The 22,800-nt window shown below is 49.0% G+C and overlaps 1 protein-coding gene across 3 annotated transcripts in view; it reads right to left on the bottom strand.

Annotated features, from left to right (window-relative positions):
* The window catches only part of si:ch73-335l21.1 (insulin receptor substrate 1-B), an 87,448-nt gene that overhangs the window by 50,504 nt on the left and 14,144 nt on the right, over positions 1 to 22,800 (bottom strand). For 2 of the 3 annotated variants that reach the window (XM_024434657.2, XM_024434658.2), the window contains exons 2-3: positions 17,229 to 17,533; positions 13,891 to 17,062 (exon numbers count right to left, since the gene is read on the bottom strand). In XM_024434657.2, the coding sequence (XP_024290425.1) occupies positions 13,891 to 17,062; positions 17,229 to 17,533 (3,477 nt within the window). Of the gene's footprint in view, positions 1 to 13,890; positions 17,063 to 17,228; positions 17,534 to 19,920; positions 20,001 to 22,800 lie in introns of all 3 variants that reach the window. The other variant, XM_042328338.1, reaches the window with a different exon arrangement.

Consider the following 22,800-nt stretch of genomic DNA (forward strand, 5'->3'; position numbering starts at 1 on the left):
GAGAGGGGTAGAGGGAGGTAGAGGTAGAGAGAGGTAGAGGGAGGTAGAGGTAGAGAGAGGTAGAGGTAGAGAGAGAGGTAGAGGGAGGTAGAGGTAGAGAGAGGTAGAGGGAGGTAGAGGTAGAGAGAGGGAGGTAGAGAGGAGAGAGAGAGGGAGGTAGAGAGAGGTAGAGAGAGGTAGAGGTAGAGAGAGGTAGAGGGAGGTAGAGGTAGAGAGAGGTAGAGGGAGGTAGAGAGAGGTAGAGAGAGGTAGAGGTAGAGAGAGGTAGAGGGAGGTAGAGGGAGAGAGAGGTAGAGGGAGGTAGAGAGAGGTAGAGAGAGGTAGAGGGAGGTAGAGGTAGAGAGAGGTAGAGGTAGAGAGAGGTAGAGAGGGAGGTAGAGAGAGATAGAGAGAGGTAGAGGAGGTAGAGAGAGGTAGAGAGAGGTAGAGGGAGGTAGAGGTAGAGAGAGGTAGAGGGAGGGAGGGGGAGGTAGAGGTAGAGAGAGGTAGAGGGAGAGGGGGGTAGAGAGAGAGAGAGAGAGGGAGCTAGAGAGAGAGAGAGGGAGGTAGAGGGAGGTAGAGGAGAGAGAGGTAGAGAGAGGTAGAGGGAGGTAGAGGGAGGTAGAGGGAGGTAGAGGTAGAGAGAGGTAGAGGGAGGTAGAGACAGAGAGAGGGAGGTAGAGGGAGGTAGAGGTAGAGAGAGGTAGAGGGAGGTAGAGGTAGAGGGAGGTAGAGACAGAGAGAGGGAGGTAGAGGGAGGTAGAGAGAGGTAGAGGGAGGTAGAGGTAGAGAGAGGTAGAGGGAGGTAGAGGTAGAGAGAGGTAGAGGGAGGTAGAGGTAGAGAGAGGTAGAGGGAGGTAGAGGTAGAGAGAGGTAGAGGTAGAGAGAGGTAGAGGTAGAGAGAGGTAGAGAGAAGTAGAGGTAGAGAGAGGTAGAGGTAGAGAGAGGTAGAGAGAGAGAGAGAGAGGGGCAACAAAACGGACACAGGCAATCACAATGGGTTCCATTCAACCACTGGCCTCATACACTACAACATACAGGAGGGAATAGAATGGAACAGAAAGATAACACAGAATATTATAGAATACATGAATAGAAGACATTCTAACTGACAAGGAAAATGAAACCATATATGCTGTAACTGAATGTGGATAGAATGGAAGATAGCCCTGTTCATGCTAAATCTCTCTCTCTCTCCTTTAAAGAACCAGATCCTTCCGTTTCCTCTCTCTCTGTGGTCAATGGGATATTAGGCTGCGTGAGCCACTACCTCAGGCACAGACTGACGCAACACACACAACTTTAAAGGACACACACATAAGTGACACCATTACCACGAGTAAAGTAGGTCACAGGTGACTCCAGGGGACATTACTGTGACACAGCCCAAACATGTCATTTCTGCTTTTATTGTCCCCTTCTGCTGGCCCGCATGCTTTGCTGTGTCTCTTTCCACACTCCCCCTACAGTATAGTGGAAAGCTGTGTGTGTGTGTGTGTGTATATAGTGTGCACACACCTGTGTGTGGTTACATCACCCAGCCCCCAGGGGTTATGAGTTGGGTCGGGATTCACCCATGTAGGAGTATTAAATTGAGCTACTTCCACTAACTAACACACAGCTGGACTCATGGCATCCTAACAACATGGTGTTATGAGACAACTGACATATTCTGCTCTGGCGCACAAAGATGATGTCACTCGAGTGGAATGTGGTGCTCAGGGTCAGTTTGCACCGAGAAATCATCCCACCCCTTCAAGTCTGAACAAGATGGCTTGTTTCTGAAATATCCTTGACACGGTTTCATACAAAGAGCGTAACAAGCGTATCCGTACCGTGAGACCACTAGCTGTGTAGAGTGATGTAGCTACTAGCCAATGAGTTATGGAGGGCAGTACAGCACTAGTATATGTCAATAGGACAGACAGACGTACAAGCCCAAACATGAATAAAACTAGCACAGGAAGACTGGTTGAGCTGGGTTGGGTTCCACTACATCACAAATAAATAGCGGCTATATAATTAGGGCTCTATAAAATCTGCAGAGAATCACGGAATCCAGACATTCAAACGGAATTCAACAATGTAAAAAAATAAATGTACTGAACTTAGTACGAATTCAACTTGATGAATTGAACTCATTAGAAATGCATTAATTTGCCCAAGATAATCAGAAGACATGAACAAAATGCATGAGTGATTCGTATTTTCCTGCAACGACACAGCCCACCGGGCACAGGTGACAATTCTCAACGTCTACTCCACGTGGGTTCAACGGAATTTCATTGAAATGACGTGGAAACAACGTTGATTCAACCAGTCTGTGCCCAGTGGGAGGAATGTCACTGTCTGTGTGTTGTGTATGTCTAGTCCTCACTTTGTGTATCCGTTAGCGATAATGCTAACAATAACCATCTGCTGGTAGATAGAAAGGCTATCCCCCAAAATCTCAATGAAATGTCCATTCATTATATCATGATTATTTGTTGAGGGCCACAGAAACACCGCTAGCCAAACAACAGTCTATGGCTGGTGCACACATGCATTAAAAGGACAACAACACCACAAATGAGAGATTTTCCCCAGACCTCAAGTGGTACCCTGATGTGGTTTAAGCCTTCTTGTGGACAAACAACCTAATTGGATGTTCTATAAAAAAAAGGGTGCGTTTTAGGGTGGAAACCTGCTACGGGAATCAGTCAAAAAAGAAAACAGATTTTATAGGGCCCTATATAATGCAGCATTTATAATACACTGGAAATCCCAGGCCAATTCTGCCAAACATGTACAGTTGAAGTCGGAAGTTTACATACACTTAGGTTGGACTCATTAAAACTCGTTTTTCAACCACTCCACAAATTTCTTGTTAACAAACAAAGTATAAACACCATGGGACCACGCAGCCGTCATATCGCTCAGGAAGGAGACGTGTTCGGTCTCCTAGAGATGAACGTACTTTGGTGCAAAACAGTGAAATAAATCCCAGAACAACAGCAAAGGACATTGTGAAGATGCTGGAGGAAACGGGTACAAAAGTATCTATATCCACAGTAAAAACGAGTCCAATATCGACATAACCTGAAAGGCCGCTCAGCAAGGAAGAAGCCACTGCTCCAAAACGGATATAAAAAAGACAGATTACGGTTTGCAACTGCACATGGGGATGAAGATAGTGCTTTTTGGAGAAATGTCCTCTGGTCTGATGAAACAAAAAAATAACTGTTTGGCCATAATGACCATCATTATGTTTGGAGGAAACAGGGGGAGGCTTGCAAGCCGAAGAACACCATTCCAACCGTAAAGCACGAGGGGGGCAGCATCATGTTGTGGGGGTGCTTGGATGCAGGAGAGACTGGTGCACTTCACAAAATAGATGGCATCATGAGGATGGAAAATTATGTGGATATATTAAAGCAACATCTCAAGACGTCAGTCAGGAAGTTAAAGCTTGGTCACAAATGGGTCTTCCAAATGGACAATGACCCCAAGTATACTTCCAAAGTTGTGGCAAAATCGCTTAAGGTCAACAAAGTCAAGGTATTGGAGTGGCCATCACAAAGCCCTGACCTCAATCCCCTAGAAAGTTTGTGGGCAGAACTGAAAAAGCGTGTGTGAGCAAGGAGGCCTACAAACCTGACTCAGTTGCACCAGCTCTGTCAGGAGGAATGGGCCAAAATTCACCCAGCTTATTGTGAGAAGCTTGTGGAAGACTACCGGAACCGTTTGACCCAAGTGAAACAATTTAAAGACAATGCTACCAAATACTAACTGAGTGTATGTAAACTTAAATATCATGTAACGGCCATCGTCGGTGGAAGAAGGTGAGGACCAATGTGCAGCGTGGTACGTGTTCATCTTTTTAATAAAGTAAACTGAACACTGAATAACAAAGAAACAACCGGAACAGTTCTGTCTGGTGTAGACACACAAAGACTGAAAATAACCACCCACAAAACACAATGGAAAACAGGCTACCTAAATATGCTTCTCAATCAGGGACAACGATTGACAGCTGCCTCTGATTGAGAACCATACCAGGCCAAACACAGAAATAGAAAATCATAGAAAAACTAACATAGACAACCCACCCAACTCACGCCCTGAGAATACTAAAACAAAAGACAAAACAAAGGAACTAAGGTCAGAACGTGACATGTCAAGAATTGTGAAAAACTGAGTTTAAATGTATTTGGCTAAGGTATGTAAACTTCCGACTTCAACTGTAGATACAAATGGAAAACTCACTTCATTGTGGGGCGGCAGGGTAGCCTAGTGGTTAGAGCATTGGACTAGCAATCGGAAGGTTGCAAATTCAAACCCCTGAGCTGACAAGGTACAAATCTGTCGTTCTGCCCCTGAACAAGGCAGTTAACCCACTGTTCCAAGGCCGTCATTGAAAATAATAATTTTTCTTAACTGACTTGCCTAGTTAAATAAAGGTAAAATAAATAAATAGTCTTAAGAAAATGCTATTTGTCCTATATTTAGACCAGACCTTCAAATATCTGAATTAGGCTAACTTTCACATCAATTCAAAGTAACTATTTTCAAAGATCTATTTTAATTGAAAAGACAAGTAGTTGTATATTTTAATGTATTTGGAAGTAAATGTGTATTTTTTATTTATTTAACTAGGCAAGTCAGTTAAGAACAAATTCTCATTTTCAATGACAGCCTAGGAACAGTGGGTTAACTGGTCTAGGAACAGTGGGTTAACTGCCTGTTCATGCACAGAACAGATTTGTACCTTGTCAGCTCAGGGGTTAGAACTTGCAACCTTCCAGTTACTAGTCCAATGCTCTAACCACTAGGCTACGCTGTCGATACTCAAATACACTGACTCAAATAGACTCCCATGTATTTAACCCAGGTATTTAAGGCATGTATTTAACCCATGTATTTAACCCAGGTATTTAACCCATGTATTTAACCCAGGTATTTAAGGCATGTATTTAACCCATGTATTTAACCCATGTATTTAACCCAGGTATTTAACCCATGTATTTAACCCAGGAATTTAACCCAGGTATTTAACCCATGTATTTAACCCATGTATTTAACCCAGGTATTTAACCCAGGTATTTAACCCAGGTATTTGAAAATAGTATTTGGTAGACTATTTACTTTTTTACAAATAACCATTACTTAAATAAAAGTGGTTGTTTTTTGCAAAAATAACTATTTGAAATACCAGATACTGTAAGGACCGACGCCGGAAATGAGAAGCAGGTACGGGGAGTCAACATTTAATCAGGAACAGACAGGTAACAAGACAGGCGAAGCGTTGGCACACGGGTAAACAAGAACATACGACAACAACTCTGAAGCAGGGAACAGAACGGGGAACCAGACAGATATAGGGGAGGAAATGGCAGAGGTGATCGAGTCCAGGTGAGTCCAATAATCGTTGATGCGCGTGACGGGGGGCAGGTGTATGTAATGATGGTGGCAGGAGTGTGCAGTGCTGGGGAGCGTGGCAGATACTCAAATACACATGTATTTGAACATAGGTCTGGTCTAGACTAGGGTTGTGTCCATAGCATAGCTCACATCCTGACCTAACATAGGCTAAGGGGGGATCAACTGGATCTGAGGGTCCAAAAGGATCTCCAGCGTTCTCTCTCTCTTGTAGAAGTAGATATAGCATAGAGCTAATAGTAGAAAGTCACTTTTCACAGTGGAAAAATGTTGAGATCTCATCAAACTGACCATGCCACACAATATCTGTAGCAGAATGAATTTCATAATAATCTGCAGCATCCATGAGAAGGCAGTTACTGATACATATGACGCAATTGGCAGGATGTTGCCTAATGTTCAACACTCTGTAACACTTCATTTACAGTTCAGTCTCTCTGAGTCCTTTTGAGTAGCGTCACGTTGAGAAGTTACGAACATCTCTTCATAATTTCCCTGTCAAGATGGCACCCGCGGCAACTGTGTGACTAACTGTACTGAATGTCATACCTGGTCATATACTCTAATAGGCACTGCATCTATCCAACCGTCTTATTCTAGATGTCGAAGGCAAATAATCCTGCAGAAACAGAAATCTGAATTATTATGTGTATTATAATTAATGCCATTTCTTTTGTAGGGGTTGATACATTTTGAAGGGAAAATCAAGTCTGAAATTTAAACGTGAAAATGACAAATTTCAGAAGCCTTTTTAAACCTCAAATACACCTTCACGTTTAACATGTGCTGCATTGCAAGGAAAGTACTCCTGCAGCAGGGCGATCAAATTAAGATCCTACATCTGTACCAAGTAAAAAAGAAGCTATGAACTGACTGCAGTCATCCAACAAGTACAAAAGGATAGTGAAAATACTGGTAGCATATAAATAGGCCTTGCCTGGCTATGGTTTCAGGTCAGGGATTCAATGACAGAGTAGACTTGTTCAGTGTGTGGTGTCCAGTGTGTGTGTGTGTGTGTGTGTGTGTGTGTGTGTGTGTGTGTGTGTGTGTGTGTGTGAGAGAGCAAAAGAGTGAGTGACGGACGGACAGAAAGAAAAAGGGTTTGCGTGTGTATGTGTGTGTGTACTGTATGTGGGTGTGTTTGTAATATAACTCCAACAACAAGGATGAAGAGGGAGGGGTGAGGAGGGGTGAGACGGATTAAATACTTCTAAACCGCCTCGGCTCAACTTTACTCCATCACTCACTGCAGCACTTACCACTGGGTGAGCAGCCACCACAGAACAGAGGCCAGACGTGTGTGTGTGTGTGTGTGTGTGTGTGTGTGTGTGAGTGAGAGCAGTAGAATTGGGTGAATGGGTTCTTATTTTTCCCTTCCCCCCGAGTCCCAACGGAGTGTGTATATTCGTGCGTCCGTGTGCGGTGTGGTGTGTGTGTGTCGTGTGCCCCAGAGCAAGTGGTGCCCATGGCTGGTTAAGCACCTCTCCAGAAGTTCCACAGTTGGCATGGGGCATTGAGGAGGTGCCAACATGCCATGTCGACCTTGGGCTTGCCAGGAGGCACTACAGCATTACAGAGCGATACAGGACAGTGCCATGCTACTGGTGTGTATACCACTATGACAGGCTATGAAAATGCAGGGACCGAGATCATATAAGGAAGTAGGTCATGATTTTTTGTTTCTCACTAATCCTGAGTTTTTATGCTGCCCCTTCAGAGACTTAAAAAGATTTATTGAATTGAAAAGATTGCAAAGTATCGGATCCTACGTCAGTAGTTGGAGGCAACTATTAAAGGGTAAAAGGGTAGGGGCCAGGTGTAGGGGCTAGGGGGCCCGGGTAGGGGCCAGGGTAGGGGCCAGGCAGGGGCAGGGGGTGTAGGGGGGCCAGGTACAGGGGCTAGGGGGCCTGGGGTAGGGGCTAGGGGGTCCGGGCCAGGTGTAGGGGCTAGGGGGCCCGGGGTAGGGGGCCCGGGGTAGGGGCGGGATAGGGGCACGGGATAGGGTCTAGGGTAGGGGCCCGGGGGCCAGGTGTAGGGGGGCAAGGTGTCGGTTTAGGGGTAGGGCAAAGGGGGCCAGGTGTCGGTTTAGGGGGGGCCAGGTGTTTAGGGGGATAGGGGTAGGGGCAAGGGGAGGGGCTAGGTCGGTTTAGGGGGGGCACGGGATAGGGTCTAGGTGTGTTTAGGGGCCCTAGGTGTCGGATAGGGGCTAGTGTGTTTAGGGGTAGGGGAAGGGGAGGGGGGTGTCGGTTTAGGGGTAGGGGGCGGTTTAGGGGTAGGGGCTAGGGGGCTAGGGACCTGGGATAGGGGCTAGGGACCCGGGATAGGGGCTAGGCATCAGTTTAGGGGTAGGGGAAAGGGGAGGGGCAAGGTGTCGGTTTAGGGGTAGGGCAAAGGGGAGGGGCTAGGTGTCGGTTTAGGGGTACGGGCTAGGTGTCGGTTTAGGGGGTAGGGGCTAGGTGTCGGTTTAGGGGTAGGGGAAAGGGGAGGGGCTAGGTGTCGGTTTAGGGGTAGGGACTAGGTGTCGGTTTAGGGGTAGGGGCTAGGTGTCGGTTTAGGGGTAGAGGCTAGGTGTCGGTTTAGGGGTAGGGGCTAGGTGTCGGTTTAGGGGCTAGGTGTCAGTTTAGCATAGGGCGCCTTTTTCAAATGACCAAGGATCGAGGTATATTATGAACCGTTGTAATGTGGAGGTTAGGGGGGCAGCCCGAGGCATGGTGGTGAGACGGCTAATAGAGTGTCACATGGTCTTCCTGAAACATGTTGGCATGGCCTACAGGGGGATTGGATTGCCACCATCTGACTTTACAGGAAAACCACTTCACATCACTCATTGGTAAACACGTGCACTCGCCCCAACCATCCAAATCGCCTTTCTCCTTTTTGAAGAAGCATATGTGCAGGACACCGTAGTTGAAACATACATAAGTATGAGGTAACCCTAAACACAGATGTGTGTGTTTCAGGAGGGGCCACGTGTTCACAGTGCACTTCCCATCTAAATCATTTAAAGCTCCCATTAAAAAACACATAAATGGTCACAGGCATGCAGTCGTGTGCACTGTACACTCCACATGACGTACACACCCAGGAATAAACTCTACATAAACAGACAGCCACTCACAACAGCCTCTCACAAACACACACCACACTTACGTGTGCGCGCGCACACACACACACACACACACACACACACACAGTCTCGTATAACTAACCTTGTTGGGAGACAATTCATTCCCATTCAAAATCCTATTGTCCCTAACGCTAACTCTAAACCTAACCCTAAACCTAACTAAACCTAACCCTAGCGCCTATAACCTAATTCTAATTCTAACCCTAACACTAATTCTAACCTTAACGCCTTCAAAATAACATTTGACCTTGTGAGGACTAACAAAATGCCTCCCGATCTTTGTTAGTTTACTCTTCTGGTCCCCACAAGTATAGTTAAACAAGTCCACTCCCCCACCCCCCCTACCCCACCTCACGCACACACACACACCCGCACATGCTGGAGCTTGCCAGAAAGAAATCCCCACAATTACCATGGACCAGAGTTAGTTTACCTAAAATCTTAGGCCTACATAAATGCACAGACGAGACTAATAATTGCTTCCATACCACGTCGTAATCCACGGATCAGTCTGTACTTTTGGGTTCTTCACACTTCATTCACACTGGCTCTCATTCTATTCCTATCTGGCATTCGTTCTCTCTATCCTAGTCGCTTTCCTCTTTCCTCCATAAGAGGGATACTTCCCATGCACTCCCAAAATCTATTTTTATCTGCCTTCTCTCATCGTTCCGGGACGGAGCGAGACACAATGGGAAAACAGAGGGAAAGGAAAGAAAGAAACAGAGAGGAGAGAAAGAGAGGGAGAGAAGAGCAGAAAGAGAGAAAGGGGGGAGAGAAAGAGAGGGAGAGAAGAGCAGAGCAGAAAGAGGCAGAAGCGAAAGAGGGGGAGAAGAGAAGAGCAGAAAGAGAGAGGGGGAGAGAAAGAGGGGGAGAAGAGAAAGAGCAGAAAGAGACAGAGAGGAGAGAAAGAGAGGGAGAGAAGAGCAGAAAGAGAGAAAGGGGGAGAGAAAGAGAGGGAGAGAAGAGCAGAGCAGAAAGAGGCAGAAGTGAAAGAGGGGGAGAAGAGAAGAGCAGAAAGAGAGAGGGGAGAGAAAGAGGGGGAGAAGAGAAAGAGCAGAAAGAGACAGAGAGGAGAGAAAGAGAGGGAGAGAAGAGCAGAAGGAAGCAGAAGCGAAAGAGGTGGAGAAGAGAAGAGCAGAGAGAGATGAGAGAAAGAGGGGAGAAGAGAAGAGCAGAAAGAGAGAGAGAGGAGAGAAAGAGGGGGAGAAGAGAAAGAGCAGAAAGAGAGAGAGAGGAGAGAAAGAGGGGGAGAAGAGAAAGAGCAGAAAGAGAGAAAGGGGGAGAGAAAGAGAGGGAGAGAAGAGCAGAGCAGAAAGAAGAAGAAAGAGGGGGAGAAGAGAAGAGCAGAAAGAGAGAGGGGGAGAGAAAGAGGGGGAGAAGAGAAAGAGCAGAAAGAGACAGAGAGGAGAGAAAGAGGGGAGAGAAGAGCAGAAAGAAGCAGAAGCGAAAGAGGTGGAGAAGAGAAGAGCAGAAAAGAGAGAGGGGGAGAGAAAGAGGGGGAGAAGAGAAAGAGCAGAAAGAGAGAGATGAGAGAAAGAGGGGGAGAAGAGAAGAGCAGAAAGAGAGAGAGAGGAGAGAAAGAGGGGGAGAAGAGAAGAGCAGAAAGAGAGAGAGAGGAGAGAAAGAGGGGGAGAAGAGAAAGAGCAGAAAGAGAGAGAGAGAGAAAGAGGGGGAGAAGAGAAAGAGCAGAAAGAGAGAGAAGAGAAAGAGGAGAGAAGAGCAGAGCAGAAAAGAGAGGAGAGAAAGAGGGGGAGAAGAGAAGAGCAGAAAGAGAGAGAGAGGAGAAAGAGCAGAAAGAGAGAGAGAGGAGAGAAAGAGGGGGAGAAGAGAAGAGCAGAAAGAGAGAGAGAGAGAGAAAGAGGGGGAGAAGAGAAGAGCAGAAAGAGAGAGAGAGGAGAGAAAGAGGGGGAGAAGAGAAAGAGCAGAAAGAGAGAGAAGAGAAAGAGGGAGAGAAGAGCAGAGCAGAAAGAGAGAGAGGAGAGAAAGAGGGGGAGAAGAGAAGAGCAGAAAGAGAGAGAGAGGAGAGAAAGAGGGGGAGAAGAGAAAGAGCAGAAAGAGAGAGAAGAGAAAGAGGGGGGAGGAGAAGAGCAGAAAGAGACAGAGAGAGGAGAGAAAGATGGGGAGAAGAGAAAGAGCAGAAATAGGATACAAGACAGAAGAAAGAAGATTAGAAGAGGAGACACAGAGAGAGGAGAGAGAGATGAGAGAGAGGTGGGACGAGAGAGAGAGCGAAAACACGTTTAAGGGGAGAGGGGGGAGCTCAGTTCAGTTCAGTCCAGCCTGGCCCAGCTGAAGGGACCTGGCAACCTACCACGGCAGAAACACCCGAACAAAAGGATCATTTATTGGAGAAGGAAAAAGGGGGAGGCGGAATGGACTGGAGGGATGAAGAGAGGAGGGGTCACTGTACAGAGGCATTTGGGAGCAGTGTGAGTTAGTGAAACGCTGGCCCCCTCTCAACATTCACAGCCAACGTGTAACATTCTGCCCCATGCTGCCTGGCTTACGCGACCATGCTAACATGTTCCCAATAAGGACCCACTGTGGAGGGCTAAAATCCTCCATAAAGGCCCACAGTGTGAAGGCTAGCTAGTGCTAACGCTCCACCACTCAGTACTTTAATAGTTAGTATCGGCTTATAAATCCCCACTCAGTGTTTAACTGGGGTCTATCTATAAAGATACAGTGGTCGGGCTTCTCTAATGAGCCAGCTCAGGCCAAGTTAGGAAAGACGGGCTTCTCTAATGAGCCAGCTCAGGCCAAGTTAGGAAAGACGGGCTTCTCTAATGAGCCAGCTCAGGCTAAGTCAGGGAAGACGGGATTCTCTAATGAGCCAGCTCAGGCCAAGTTAGGAAAGACGGGCTTCTCTAATGAGCCAGCTCAGGCTAAGTCAGGGAAGACGGGATTCTCTAATGAGCCAGCTCAGGCTAAGTCAGGGAAGACGGGATTCTCTAATGAGCCAGCTCAGGCTAAGTCAGGGAAGACGGGATTCTCTAATGAGCCAGCTCAGGCTAAGTCAGGGAAGACGGGATTCTCTAATGAGCCAGCTCAGGCTAAGTCAGGGAAGACGGGATTCTCTAATGAGCCAGCTCAGGCTAAGTCAGGGAAGACGGGATTCTCTAATGAGCCAGCTCAGGCTAAGTCAGGGAAGACGGGATTCTCTAATGAGCCAGCTCAGGCTAAGTCAGGGAAGACGGGATTCTCTAATGAGCCAGCTCAGGCTAAGTCAGGGAAGACGGGATTCTCTAATGAGCCAGCTCAGGCTAAGTCAGGGAAGACGGGATTCTCTAATGAGCCAGCTCAGGCTAAGTCAGGGAAGACGGGATTCTCTAATGAGCCAGCTCAGGCTAAGTCAGGGAAGACGGGATTCTCTAATGAGCCAGCTCAGGCTAAGTCAGGGAAGACGGGATTCTCTAATGAGCCAGCTCAGGCTAAGTCAGGGAAGACGGGATTCTCTAATGAGCCAGCTCAGGATAGTTTAGTTTATTAATTCGACCATTTAAAAAAACAGAAAAGACATTGTTTTTATAGGCAGAGGCAACTCATTCCATTCTGAGGCTCCAGTATACAAGAAAGTACCTTTCCCTGCATTACTCCTGAACCTGTATAAGCACACATCAGCAACACCTGATCTGGTGTTGTGATTGTGTGCATCCCTAACATGAGGAAAGTAATCACTTAGATATCTGGGCGCAGGACCATAAATACTCCTGTAAACCAAACCTAGTCTAATCTGGGACACCCTAGCCTCAACAGGCAGCCAGTTTAGTTCGAGAAAGCAGCTCCTGCCTATGTGAGTACGTGGACTCACCTTCAATACTACCCTGATCAGCTTATTCTGGCCTATCTGGAGCTTCCCCTTCATAAGCTTTGCTAAGCCCCCAAACCAGGAAGTGCTGGCATATACTAAATGGCATTGAATGAGGGCAGTAGCTAGCACTTTCATGGAGTCCTTATCAAGCAGCTTGGACTTTCTAGCCAAAAACTTAGTCCTGGCATTAACCTTCCCTAGCACCTTATTGGCCATGCTCACACCTCCCAAGCTTCCATCAAGGATACATCCCAAGTAGCTAACAGAGGTTTTAGTAGTCAGCACCTCACCCCCTAACTCCTCTCTGATTTCAGAGGACCTACTCAATTTAGGTCTGAATCCAAAAATAATTGCTTCAGTTTTCCCTAAGTGCAGAGATAGCTTATTATCTCCAAACCATTTGCTAATGTTAGTAATCTCTGTGCTAAGTATACTCTCCAACATAGTTTTACTTTTGTGAGACACCAGAAGTGTAGAGTCATCCGCATAAAGGAAAAGACGGCATGAACAAGCATCTTTCATATCGTTAATATATATTAAAAACAGTAGAGGCCCAAGCACGCTCCCCTGCAGAACGCCACAACTCATTGGTTTTGCCTGAGACAGTGAGCCATTAACTACTACTACTTGCTCCCTTCCTGATAAGTAGGACTTTACCCAGCGTTAGAGGGATACTGCTTAACCCCAGTGCCTCCAGTTTGGAGATTAGGAGACAGTGGTTAACTGTATCAAAGGCCTTTTGTAGGTCAAGCAGTACCACTCCACAGAGATTTCCCTCATCAATCTTAGGGAAGACGGGCTTCTCTAATGAGCCAGCTCAGGCTAAGTCAGGGAAGACAGCCTTCTCTTACAGAGAACTTTTGTCTCCTTCTCAGAGAAGATGTTTGTCATACATGTAGCAAAACGCAAGGCTAGTATAGAATTTGCTATGAACTTTTATCCAAATGGATATTTTCTGTTGATTAAATTGCATAGAATGTGCAGTCCGAGACATGAAAATCGATAAGCCCATTTTCATGGAATATGAATTGTTTTAATAGGTTGTTTCAGCCTTATGCAACCGCTACAAATGAACATTGAATTTTAAAAAGGTTTCATATTGCTCTGCCCTTTAGACAAAATAGATTTGCAGATAAAACCATTGCATGTACTTAGCTACAGATAGCAGCCTAACCATATATTTGATTTAGGCTTAAATAGACAGTAACAAATATCTGATTGGTTTCTGTGTTTGTGTGTGTGTGTGTGTGTGTGTAATCCGGCGCCAGGTGGGCCTGAATATGAACATAGACGGACAGAACTGCTCAGTTTCATTTGATTATGTAAAAGGCCACTGTTTCATCTGAATAATCTCGACAGTAGCAGCAGGACACAGCGATGGAGGTGGGAGAGAGAGGTGGCATAAGAAGAGGCTCAGGAGAGCAACCAAAGCTGCACACAGAGCATGACAGAGAGAGAGAGGGAGAGAGGGAGAGAGAGAGAGAGCGAGGTCATTTAGACTACTACCTAAATATGACAAAAGGAGCAGACGTGAGAAACCAGTTCATCTTACCTGTACCATCCTTGTTTCCGTTCTGATGCGTTCGCAACTCCTCTGACTTGTAGAAGTCGATGCTGGCATAGGTGTTGAGGTTGGAGCCTACACTGCCCCCCACTCCAGCCCCGGACACCACCACCCCAGCCCCCCCAGTCAACATGGACGAGTAGAGGCGAAGGGGGTTGGCCTGGACGGTTGAAGACCCGTCTAGGGCTGCATGAGGGTTCTCTTTGTTAGCCAAGTCCAAGTCTATGTAGTTGAGGCCTTGCTCCATGGATGAAGTCTGGGCAGAGGGCAGGCCAGGCCCAGGATGGAGGAACTGCGAGGGGAGATGCTCGGCTGATGCTCCGTTTCCCCACAGCACGCCCTCCAACCCCAGACGGCGAGCCACAGCCTGGGCGTGCTCCGGGAAGAGGGAGGCGACAGAGGAAGAGTTGGAGGATTGGGGAGGGAGAGAGGGGGAGGGGAGGAAGGTTTCGGAGCAGTGGCGTCTGCGGCCCTGGGCGTCGGCCCGGATCACTTTAGCGCCGTGGTCCGGGTTGGGCCCGGTTTTGGCCAGGGGGAAGTCCAGGCCCAAGGTGAGGACAGGGACTGGTGGCTTGGGGCTGGCTGGGGAGGGGGCTTTGGAGGAGGTGTTGTTGGACATGGAGCTGGCAATGCTGTTGTTGTTCAGGCTGAAGGCCATCTCTGTATAGTCCCCGCAGGAGGTTGGGGATTCTGATTGAGTCACCACAACGCGGGTAGTCTGTTTGTTTATCCTGGGCCCTGCTTCAGCCCCCTCGGGTTCCCCTTGCTGCTGAGGGGACACCCTGAGCACACCGTGGGCCTTGGGTGCCAGGGCTATGGGAGGGGGCGTAGGAGGGGTGGGGAAGGAAGGGAAGCCCAGCGGTGTCAGGGAGAGGGGCGAGGGGGACGGAGAGGGCCCCAGGTCCATGTTGACATACTCAGAGGCTGATGGTGGGGTGAGGGGTGTCAGGGGGGCAGAGGGGCTGCGGGAGAGGGGCAGGAACCCCCCCAGGCAGGACGTGGGCTGGTGTGAGGGGCGCTGGCTGGAACCGCGAGGGAGGGACATCCCATGTCTGAGTCCCCTCCCTTCCGCACCTCCTGGCCCTCCTCTGAACTGGATGCTCACATACTCCCCTGGGCTCTTGGGCTCCGGGGGGAGGGGGTTCTCACGGACCCTGGGGAGGGTGTTGGCTTTGGAAACGTCCACAAACAGGCTGACCGGCCGGGTCCTGGCCCCCCCTTGCTGGCCCTGCTTGGGGGCCGCCCGTCTCTGCTGGAGGAGCCCTATGTCTTTAGAGTGAGCTCCCCCACCTGAGGGGCCTGCTCCCTGGGAAGACCTGTCCTCATTCTCCCCTAGGCTCTCACTGCTGGCCGAGCTGGAGGAGTATGAGGACGAGGAGAGGGACAGGTGGCGACCTTGGACCGCACCCAAATTGGGGTCCTGACGACCACCCACTGCCCTGCCAACCCCTCTACCACCACCGCTCCCATTGGGCCTCCTTCCTCGGCCGTCCTCAAAGTGTCCACCAGGTGGTGTGTGTTTATAGGAGCGGGGCAGTGAGTAGTAGGAGTAGACCATCTTGGGAGCCTGCTGAAGGGGATGGGGGTCTGTCTGAGGGGCCTGCTGAAGGGGATGGGGGTCTGTCTGAGGGGTGTGCTCGGGGGGAGGGGGGCTGCTGTTGGCCGAGCGGGCGCTGATGGGGGACATGTTCATGTAGTCGCTGCCCGCCCGGCTGTCCGCGCTGCTGCTGCCCACCCAGGCCCCGCCTGCCAGGCCACCACGCTGGTCCGGAGAGCAGCTGCTGTTGGGTGACATCATCATGTAGCCGTCTCCGGGAGGGGGCCGGATCTGTTGTGGCGGTGATACGCTGTTGTTGGGTGTCATGGCCATGTAGTCGTCCGCCAGCTTGGACTCGTCAGCAACCGAGGCGGAAAGAGAGTTGGTGAGGTTGACAGGGGGTTGGGTCACTCCTCCCGGGAGCATGGACATGTAGCCATTATCCCGCACTACACCTCCACCTCCACCCAACTCTCCAGCCACATCCAGGTACCCCCCTCCTCCCCCCTCTCCACCAGGGCTTATTTCAGAATCTCTCCGTGAAGAGGAGGAGGTGGTGAAGGACTCCCTGCTGGTGCTTCGTGACATGATGGCGTAGTCGGCCGCATCCTCGTCCTGCTCCTCCTCCCCCCTGCGGGGCCGTGGGGCCAGGCGCTCCAGTGCCATGGGGGGCAGGGACGCCCGCTTGCTCAGCAGCCCCCTCTCAGCCTCACATTCCCGGCTGGAGGAGCGACGCAAGACCCTCTTGGTCTGGGCCTGGTGGGAAGGGGCTGAGCTGGATGCACCAGCAGGCAGACAGCCAGATGACGTGGCTCCACCACCACGCTGACCCATTAGGGTGTAGTTAGCAGCCTCATCGTCCAGGGGTTGACCGTGGCCGCCCGACCCGGCTGACCCTCCAGGCATGTTGGGGAAGGGGGCCAGGAGGGAGTGGGAGGATTGCTCCCCAGGGCTGGAGCCGTACTCGTCCGAGGAGCCATAGTCGCTGGGGGAGCCCGACACGGAAGCGTTGTGCGAGGGGACGCGGCTGTATGCACTGGCCCCTGCTCCACCACCCCCTCCTCCGGTCGCACCCACCACTATCCCAAACTCGGAGCCGTGGCCGGAGCTGGAGGAGAGGCTGGGGGCCGGGGAGGGGGATGGGGTGGAGACAGAGCGCATCAGGCCCATGGGGTTGTTCTTAGCCAGGGTGGGGGCCGAGCGGGCCGATTTGGACCTGAGGATGGGCGTGGTGGAGCAGGACCCGTTGGTAGTAAGACTGGAACTCTGCCCTACCCCTCCACACGCTCCACCCACACCTTCTTCACCTTTACTCCCGTCGCTGGCTGTGCGTGACCTGGGGAAGCTGTGGCGGGGAGTGGGCGATGCATTGGCACTGTTGCCCCCAGTTCCAGCCCCTCCAGGCGGCTCAGTGCGGGGCCTGCGGGTGAAGCCCACCTGGCTGGGGGGCGGGTTGGGGTGGTGGCGTCGCGAGGGGACGCTGATGGGGTTGGAGGCTGTAGCGCCCCCTCCTGGTCCGGAGTTGGATTGCGACTTGCTGCGTTGGCGGAACTCCTCGCTCAAGGCCTTCATGGCTTCCAGCAGGGTCTCATGCATGTTCTGGGCCACCACAGAGTCATCCACCTGCATGAGACAACACAGTTATACTCTATGGGTTCTCTTTTCCTTTAAGTTTAGCCAACATCAAATGGTCATGCATTAGGATGAATAGACAGCTTGCCAATGAAAACACAGTGACCACTCAGAGCTGCAACCCCAGCGACTAGGCCGGTGTTACATCTCATCTCACCTGCATCCAGAACTCCCCGGGGCCCGTGACCGCGGAACGACCAACCTCCACGAAGAAGAAGTTCTCGGAGTGACCGCAGCGCCTCACATTCATCAGTTGCAGGACCACGGCTGCGGCGTCTGAATTAAGCTTGACGAAGTTGACTGTCTTCTCAGTCAGGCACAGCCGGTAGACGCCCACCAGGTTCTTGGCCTGGCCCAGCCCCTTTGGCCACACCTTGACCTGCCACACCTCCTTGAAGGCGGGGCCTGGGGTGGGTACACCGTAGTCCCCTCCCGGACCGGTGTCGGTACTAGCCACCTTACCTGGAAAGGAGGACAGAAGGGATGGATATAGAGGGGAGAGAGAGAGAGAGAGTTTTATATAGAGATTGATTTTATATGTTTTATATAGAGATTGAGACAGGTTGGTGGATAGAGGGATAAAAACAGGTGGGTGGATAGAGGGATGGAATATAGAGATTAAAACAGGTGGACGGATAGAGGGATGGAATATAGAGATTAAAACAGGTGGACGGATAGAGGGATGGAATATAGAGATTAAAACAGGTGGACGGATAGAGGGATGGAATATAGAGATTAAAACAGGTGGACGGATAGAGGGATGGAATATAGAGATTAAAACAGGTGGGTGGATACAGGGAAGGAATAGAAGGATAAAAACAGGTGGGCGGATAGAGGGATGGAATATAGAGATTAAAACAGGTGGGCGGATAGAGGGATGGAATATAGAGATTAAAACAGGTGGGCGGATAGAGGGATGGAATATAGAGATTAAAACAGGTGGGTGGATACAGGGATGGAATATAGAGATTAAAACAGGTGGGCGGATAGAGGGATGGAATATAGAGATTAAAACAGGTGGGTGGATAGAGGGATGGAATATAGAGATTAAAACAGGTGGACGGATAGAGGGATGGAATATAGAGATTAAAACAGGTGGGTGGATAGAGGGATAAAAACAGGTGGACGGATAGAGGGATGGAATATAGAGATTAAAACAGGTGGGTGGATAGAGGGATGGAATAGAAGGATAAAAACAGGTGGGCGGATAGAGGGATGGAATATAGAGATTAAAACAGGTGGGTGGATAGAGGGATGGAATAGAAGGATAAAAACAGGTGGGCGGATAGAGGGATGGAATATAGAGATTAAAACAGGTGGGCGGATAGAGGGATGGAATAGAAGGATAAAAACAGGTGGGCGGATAGAGGGATGGAATATAGAGATTAAAACAGGTGGGTGGATACAGGGAAGGAATAGAAGGATAAAAACAGGTGGGCGGATAGAGAGATGGAATATAGAGATAAAAACAGACCAACATGACCGTCGTGCCTCAGTTACGAGGGAATGTGAAGTGATAGCACCACTATTTACCCAGCACACACGAACAAGCCTCCGCCGTTATGCCAGCTGTGCTGATATCTAGTGTTTTAGCAAATTCTGAACAATCCACAGCGGTTTGTGAGTCCTGCTCTTCATGCAGCTGCATGTTTCAACTCGGTGGCCACACACACACACACACGCACACACACACACACGCACGTACACACGCACACACACACACACGCACGCACAAAAAATGTAAACGGTTGAGGATTCAGGCACTTCAAAAGGACAATGGCTGAAAACAAAAAGACTAGCTTGGCTACTTGTTGTGAAGAACGATATCAGCAAAATGCCTGCGATAAGTGATCGGTATGGTCGGTGTCGATAATTTACCATCCATCCCGCCCGTCTCTGTAGCCCTTAGGACGACTTCTTTTCCATACACCTGGTTGGCGTTTGCAGGTTTGAGACGTTCTGAATACATTACAACCCCCTAGAAAAAAATGTTCATTTCCTGTATAAGGTTTGGTTACAGTAGACCCTCATTTACAGGTCACTCACTGTAAAAAACAAAATAATCATTTTACCTTTATTTAACCAGGCAAGTCAGTTAAGAACACATTCTTATTTTCAATGATGGCCTGGGAACAGTGGGTTAACTGCCTGTTCAGGGGTAGAATGACAGATTTGTACCTTGTCAGCTTGGGGGTTTGAACTCACAACCTTCCGGTTCCTAGTCCAACGCTCTAACCACTAGGCTACCCTGCCGCCCCCCCTGTTGTAAACGGAGAAGACCACACTTTCCCTGAGACTGAGCTCACTTGGTCTAATACAGAACAGTGAAGTCTCTGTTAATATCAGTGGTAGGTAAGGGGACCAGAACATGTGTTTAATAACGGCTTTCATAGATAAGAATGGGTGTCAATGAATCCTTCGCAAGCAAACGACCAACACTCACTTTAAGGCCTAAATGCTTAGATGTTTAGACTGATAGCTCTTAAGAGGCACCTCTGTCAACTTCAACCAAACACAAGAAAGCCCTTACTCCTTCATAGCCTCCAACATTATCATACTGGACTGTGCATGTGTACATGTTTGTGTGCGTGTGCTCGCGCACATACATGAAGTGGTATCAATTAGGTGCAGGGGAAGCATGTGTTCCTCTGTCTCTCCCGTGCCTTCTGTTTAACCCAATAATCACAACCACGTGTATGGACAAAAACCTCCGGCACGAACGCAAAAACAAAACGACGACAGACTCGACCATCTGTTATGACTAACATTTCCACTCCCAGCTTCCAAAACATTCAGTTGTGGCCGTGGAATGGGAAACCTGCGTGTGTGTGTTCTTCTGGCTTTCTTACCGCTAAATGGATGATGAACCAGGACATCAAGGCACACCAGAATAGCTGTTATGCCAGACAGAGGAGGCTGGTGAGAGAAGCTGTAGGAAGACGGGCTCATTGTAATAGCTGGAATGGAATCAATGGTACCAAACACATGGAAAACAACGTAGACCATTGGCTGTGTACGATGCATGTCCTCTGCATTAGATGAGTCACTCTAAGCCAAGCATGAATATTTAATCGACCGCTGTCTGGGTGTGTGTGTGTGTGTGTGTGTGTGTGTGTGTGCGTGTGTTGTTGCCAGCTGCATAAAGATTTACCACCAGAAAAATGTGTTTTGTAGATTTTGAGGCAGAGGGACTGAGACAGATGAGGGAAGGCAGAAGGAAAACAAAAGGTCCTTGAGAAAAATGAAAGCAGAAATTAAAGAATGAATGAAACACGAGGAAGGAAAAGACATAGACTTTCCGGGATCTACTGAGTGACGACAGAAACTTGACTTGAAGGGTAATAATGGAAGTCAAAATAGATCCGCCATCCTCCCTTCACACTATTTCTCTCCCTGTCACCACCTTACAATCCCACTCCGCTGACCATCCTTCCCACGCACGGCCTCAGATCCCCGGGCCAAATACCGCTCAACCGTGCGTTTCTTTTATCCCAAACAACTCCTCAGCTATCCGCGAAGCAGCCCTGTGTTGCTTGTTATGAATACATCCTTAGAAATCAGCCGAGCGTCAAGTTTCCCACTTCAACCCCACAACAGCCTTCTTTGATCTCGGGTCTTGCAAGGCCACCGTTTTCCCTCCTACACCTGCTAGTGATACGCACGCACGGAGTGCACGTGCGCACGCACCCACACACGCCGTCTGCAGCAGTCAGAGCAGCCCACTAGCTCAGTTAAACACATCAGCTTGTCACGTGTGCTCCCCCCCCCCCGGCCTCGTAGGTCACCTGGCTGTTCGTTAGGGCGCACACCTGTCACCAGCGTTACACACATTATGACACTCACCTGGACTCCATCACCTCCTTAATTACCTGCCCTTTATATGGCACTTCCTTTGGTTTCCTCTCCAGTTGTCATTGTTCCTGTTTTTCATGACGGCGAGCTGTTTGTGTTTCTTGTTTTGCTCATTTATTTATTTGAATGTATTCGCTCCCTGAACTTGCTTCCCGACCCTCTGCGTACATGGTTCCACTGCTGCACTTATCGTCGCCTTAAAAGTGGCCATAATATCCATCTCAGCTACCCAACCTGCCATCGTACCAACCTCTTTCAGACGTTCCAGGAGTAGGAGGTGTACAGAAGTGTGTGAATTCTAGATGTGACTGGCTGTCCCCTACGGGACCTCTCCCTGGCAGTGTGTTACTAACTGAGCCAGCGGTGGAGAAAGAGCAAGGCCTTTAGCTCACGCAATGAAAACCCAGTGGGGTGGCCGTGCAGTCAGGTCCAGCACAAGGACAGAGGGACAGGGGGACAGGGGTGGGGGGTACATAACACTGCCAACGAGCTTAGCCCTCACGCACACACAGCGGTCATTTCCCAAAGCCCTCAGCAGCGATGATTCATAAGACTACAGGATGGCGAAGACAGAGTCAAAGTGACCCTGTGCTCCTGGGCTACAAGGAGCACCTCTCTGGGTGAACAGTAGACGGTTCCAGTTAGCAACACAACTGTAGGGCAACCTTATCGCAACATTCAGCTTCAGATGGCTTTTCCACGTGGCTAGTCTGTGGCTACAGCCAAACTGCAGGATAAGTAGAACACTTTCTACTCTATTCATATAGCCCATCGTTTCTGTATCTCAACCTTACGGAAACATTCAGTTCCACGTGTGATTAATGGATGTAACACACTGCAGTTTGAACACACTCTGACACACTACTCTATTCATACAAGATAGGTCACGTATTATAACTACTACCTTATCACAACGTTCAGCTTCACGTATGGCTACCACCAACTGCAGTGTGAAGTCCAGAACACACACACACACTACACACTGCACTATTCATGCATACTTTATTAACTGCACCCTTCTCTACCCCCTCAAGACGAGTATACACATATACAGTAGACTAATAGATCTTGCTGGGAATCTCTCCACAGGCCATTATATGACTTAAGGTGTGATTATGACTTGTTGGCTCCAAGGCACTACGGTATTCCCCCTGCTTCCTCCAGCTCAGCCCGGCCTTTATTGGGGGTCGTAACAGCTGTTTGTCCTTTGCACATGAACCTGTGAGGCTGCTAGCCGCGCGCGCGTGTGCGTGTGTACAGTTGAAGTCGGAAGTTTACGTACACCTTAGCCAAATACATTTAAACCCAGTTTTTCACAATTCCTGACATTTAATCCTCGTAAACATTCCCTGCCTTAGGTCAGTTAAGATCACCACTTTATTTTAAGAATGTGAAATGTCAGAATAATCGTAGAGAGAATTATTTATTTCAGTTTTTATTTCTTTCATCACATTCCCAGTGGGTCAGAAGTTTACATACACCCAATTAGTATTTGGTAGTATTGCCTTTAAAATGTTTAACTTGGGTCCTAACTGATGTCTTGAGATGTTGCTTCAATATATCCACATAATGTTCCTCCCTCATACTGCCATCTATTTTGGAGCAGTGGCTTCATCTTTGCTGAGCGGCCTTTCAGGTTATGTTGTTATATGACTCGTTTTACTGTGGATATAGATACTTTTGTACCTGTTTCCTCCAACATCTTCACAAGGTCCTTTGCTGTTCTTCTGGGATTGATTTGCACTTTTCGCACCGAAGTACGTTCATCTCTAGGAGACAGAATGCGTCTCCTTCCTGAGCGCTATGACGGCTGCGTGGTCTCATGGTGTTTATACTTGCGTACTATTGTTTGTACAGATGAACATGGTACTTTCAGG

The sequence above is a fragment of the Oncorhynchus tshawytscha genome, linkage group LG10 (assembly GCF_018296145.1).
Source record: "Oncorhynchus tshawytscha isolate Ot180627B linkage group LG10, Otsh_v2.0, whole genome shotgun sequence".
In the NCBI taxonomy this organism is placed as follows: Eukaryota; Metazoa; Chordata; class Actinopteri; order Salmoniformes; family Salmonidae; genus Oncorhynchus; species Oncorhynchus tshawytscha.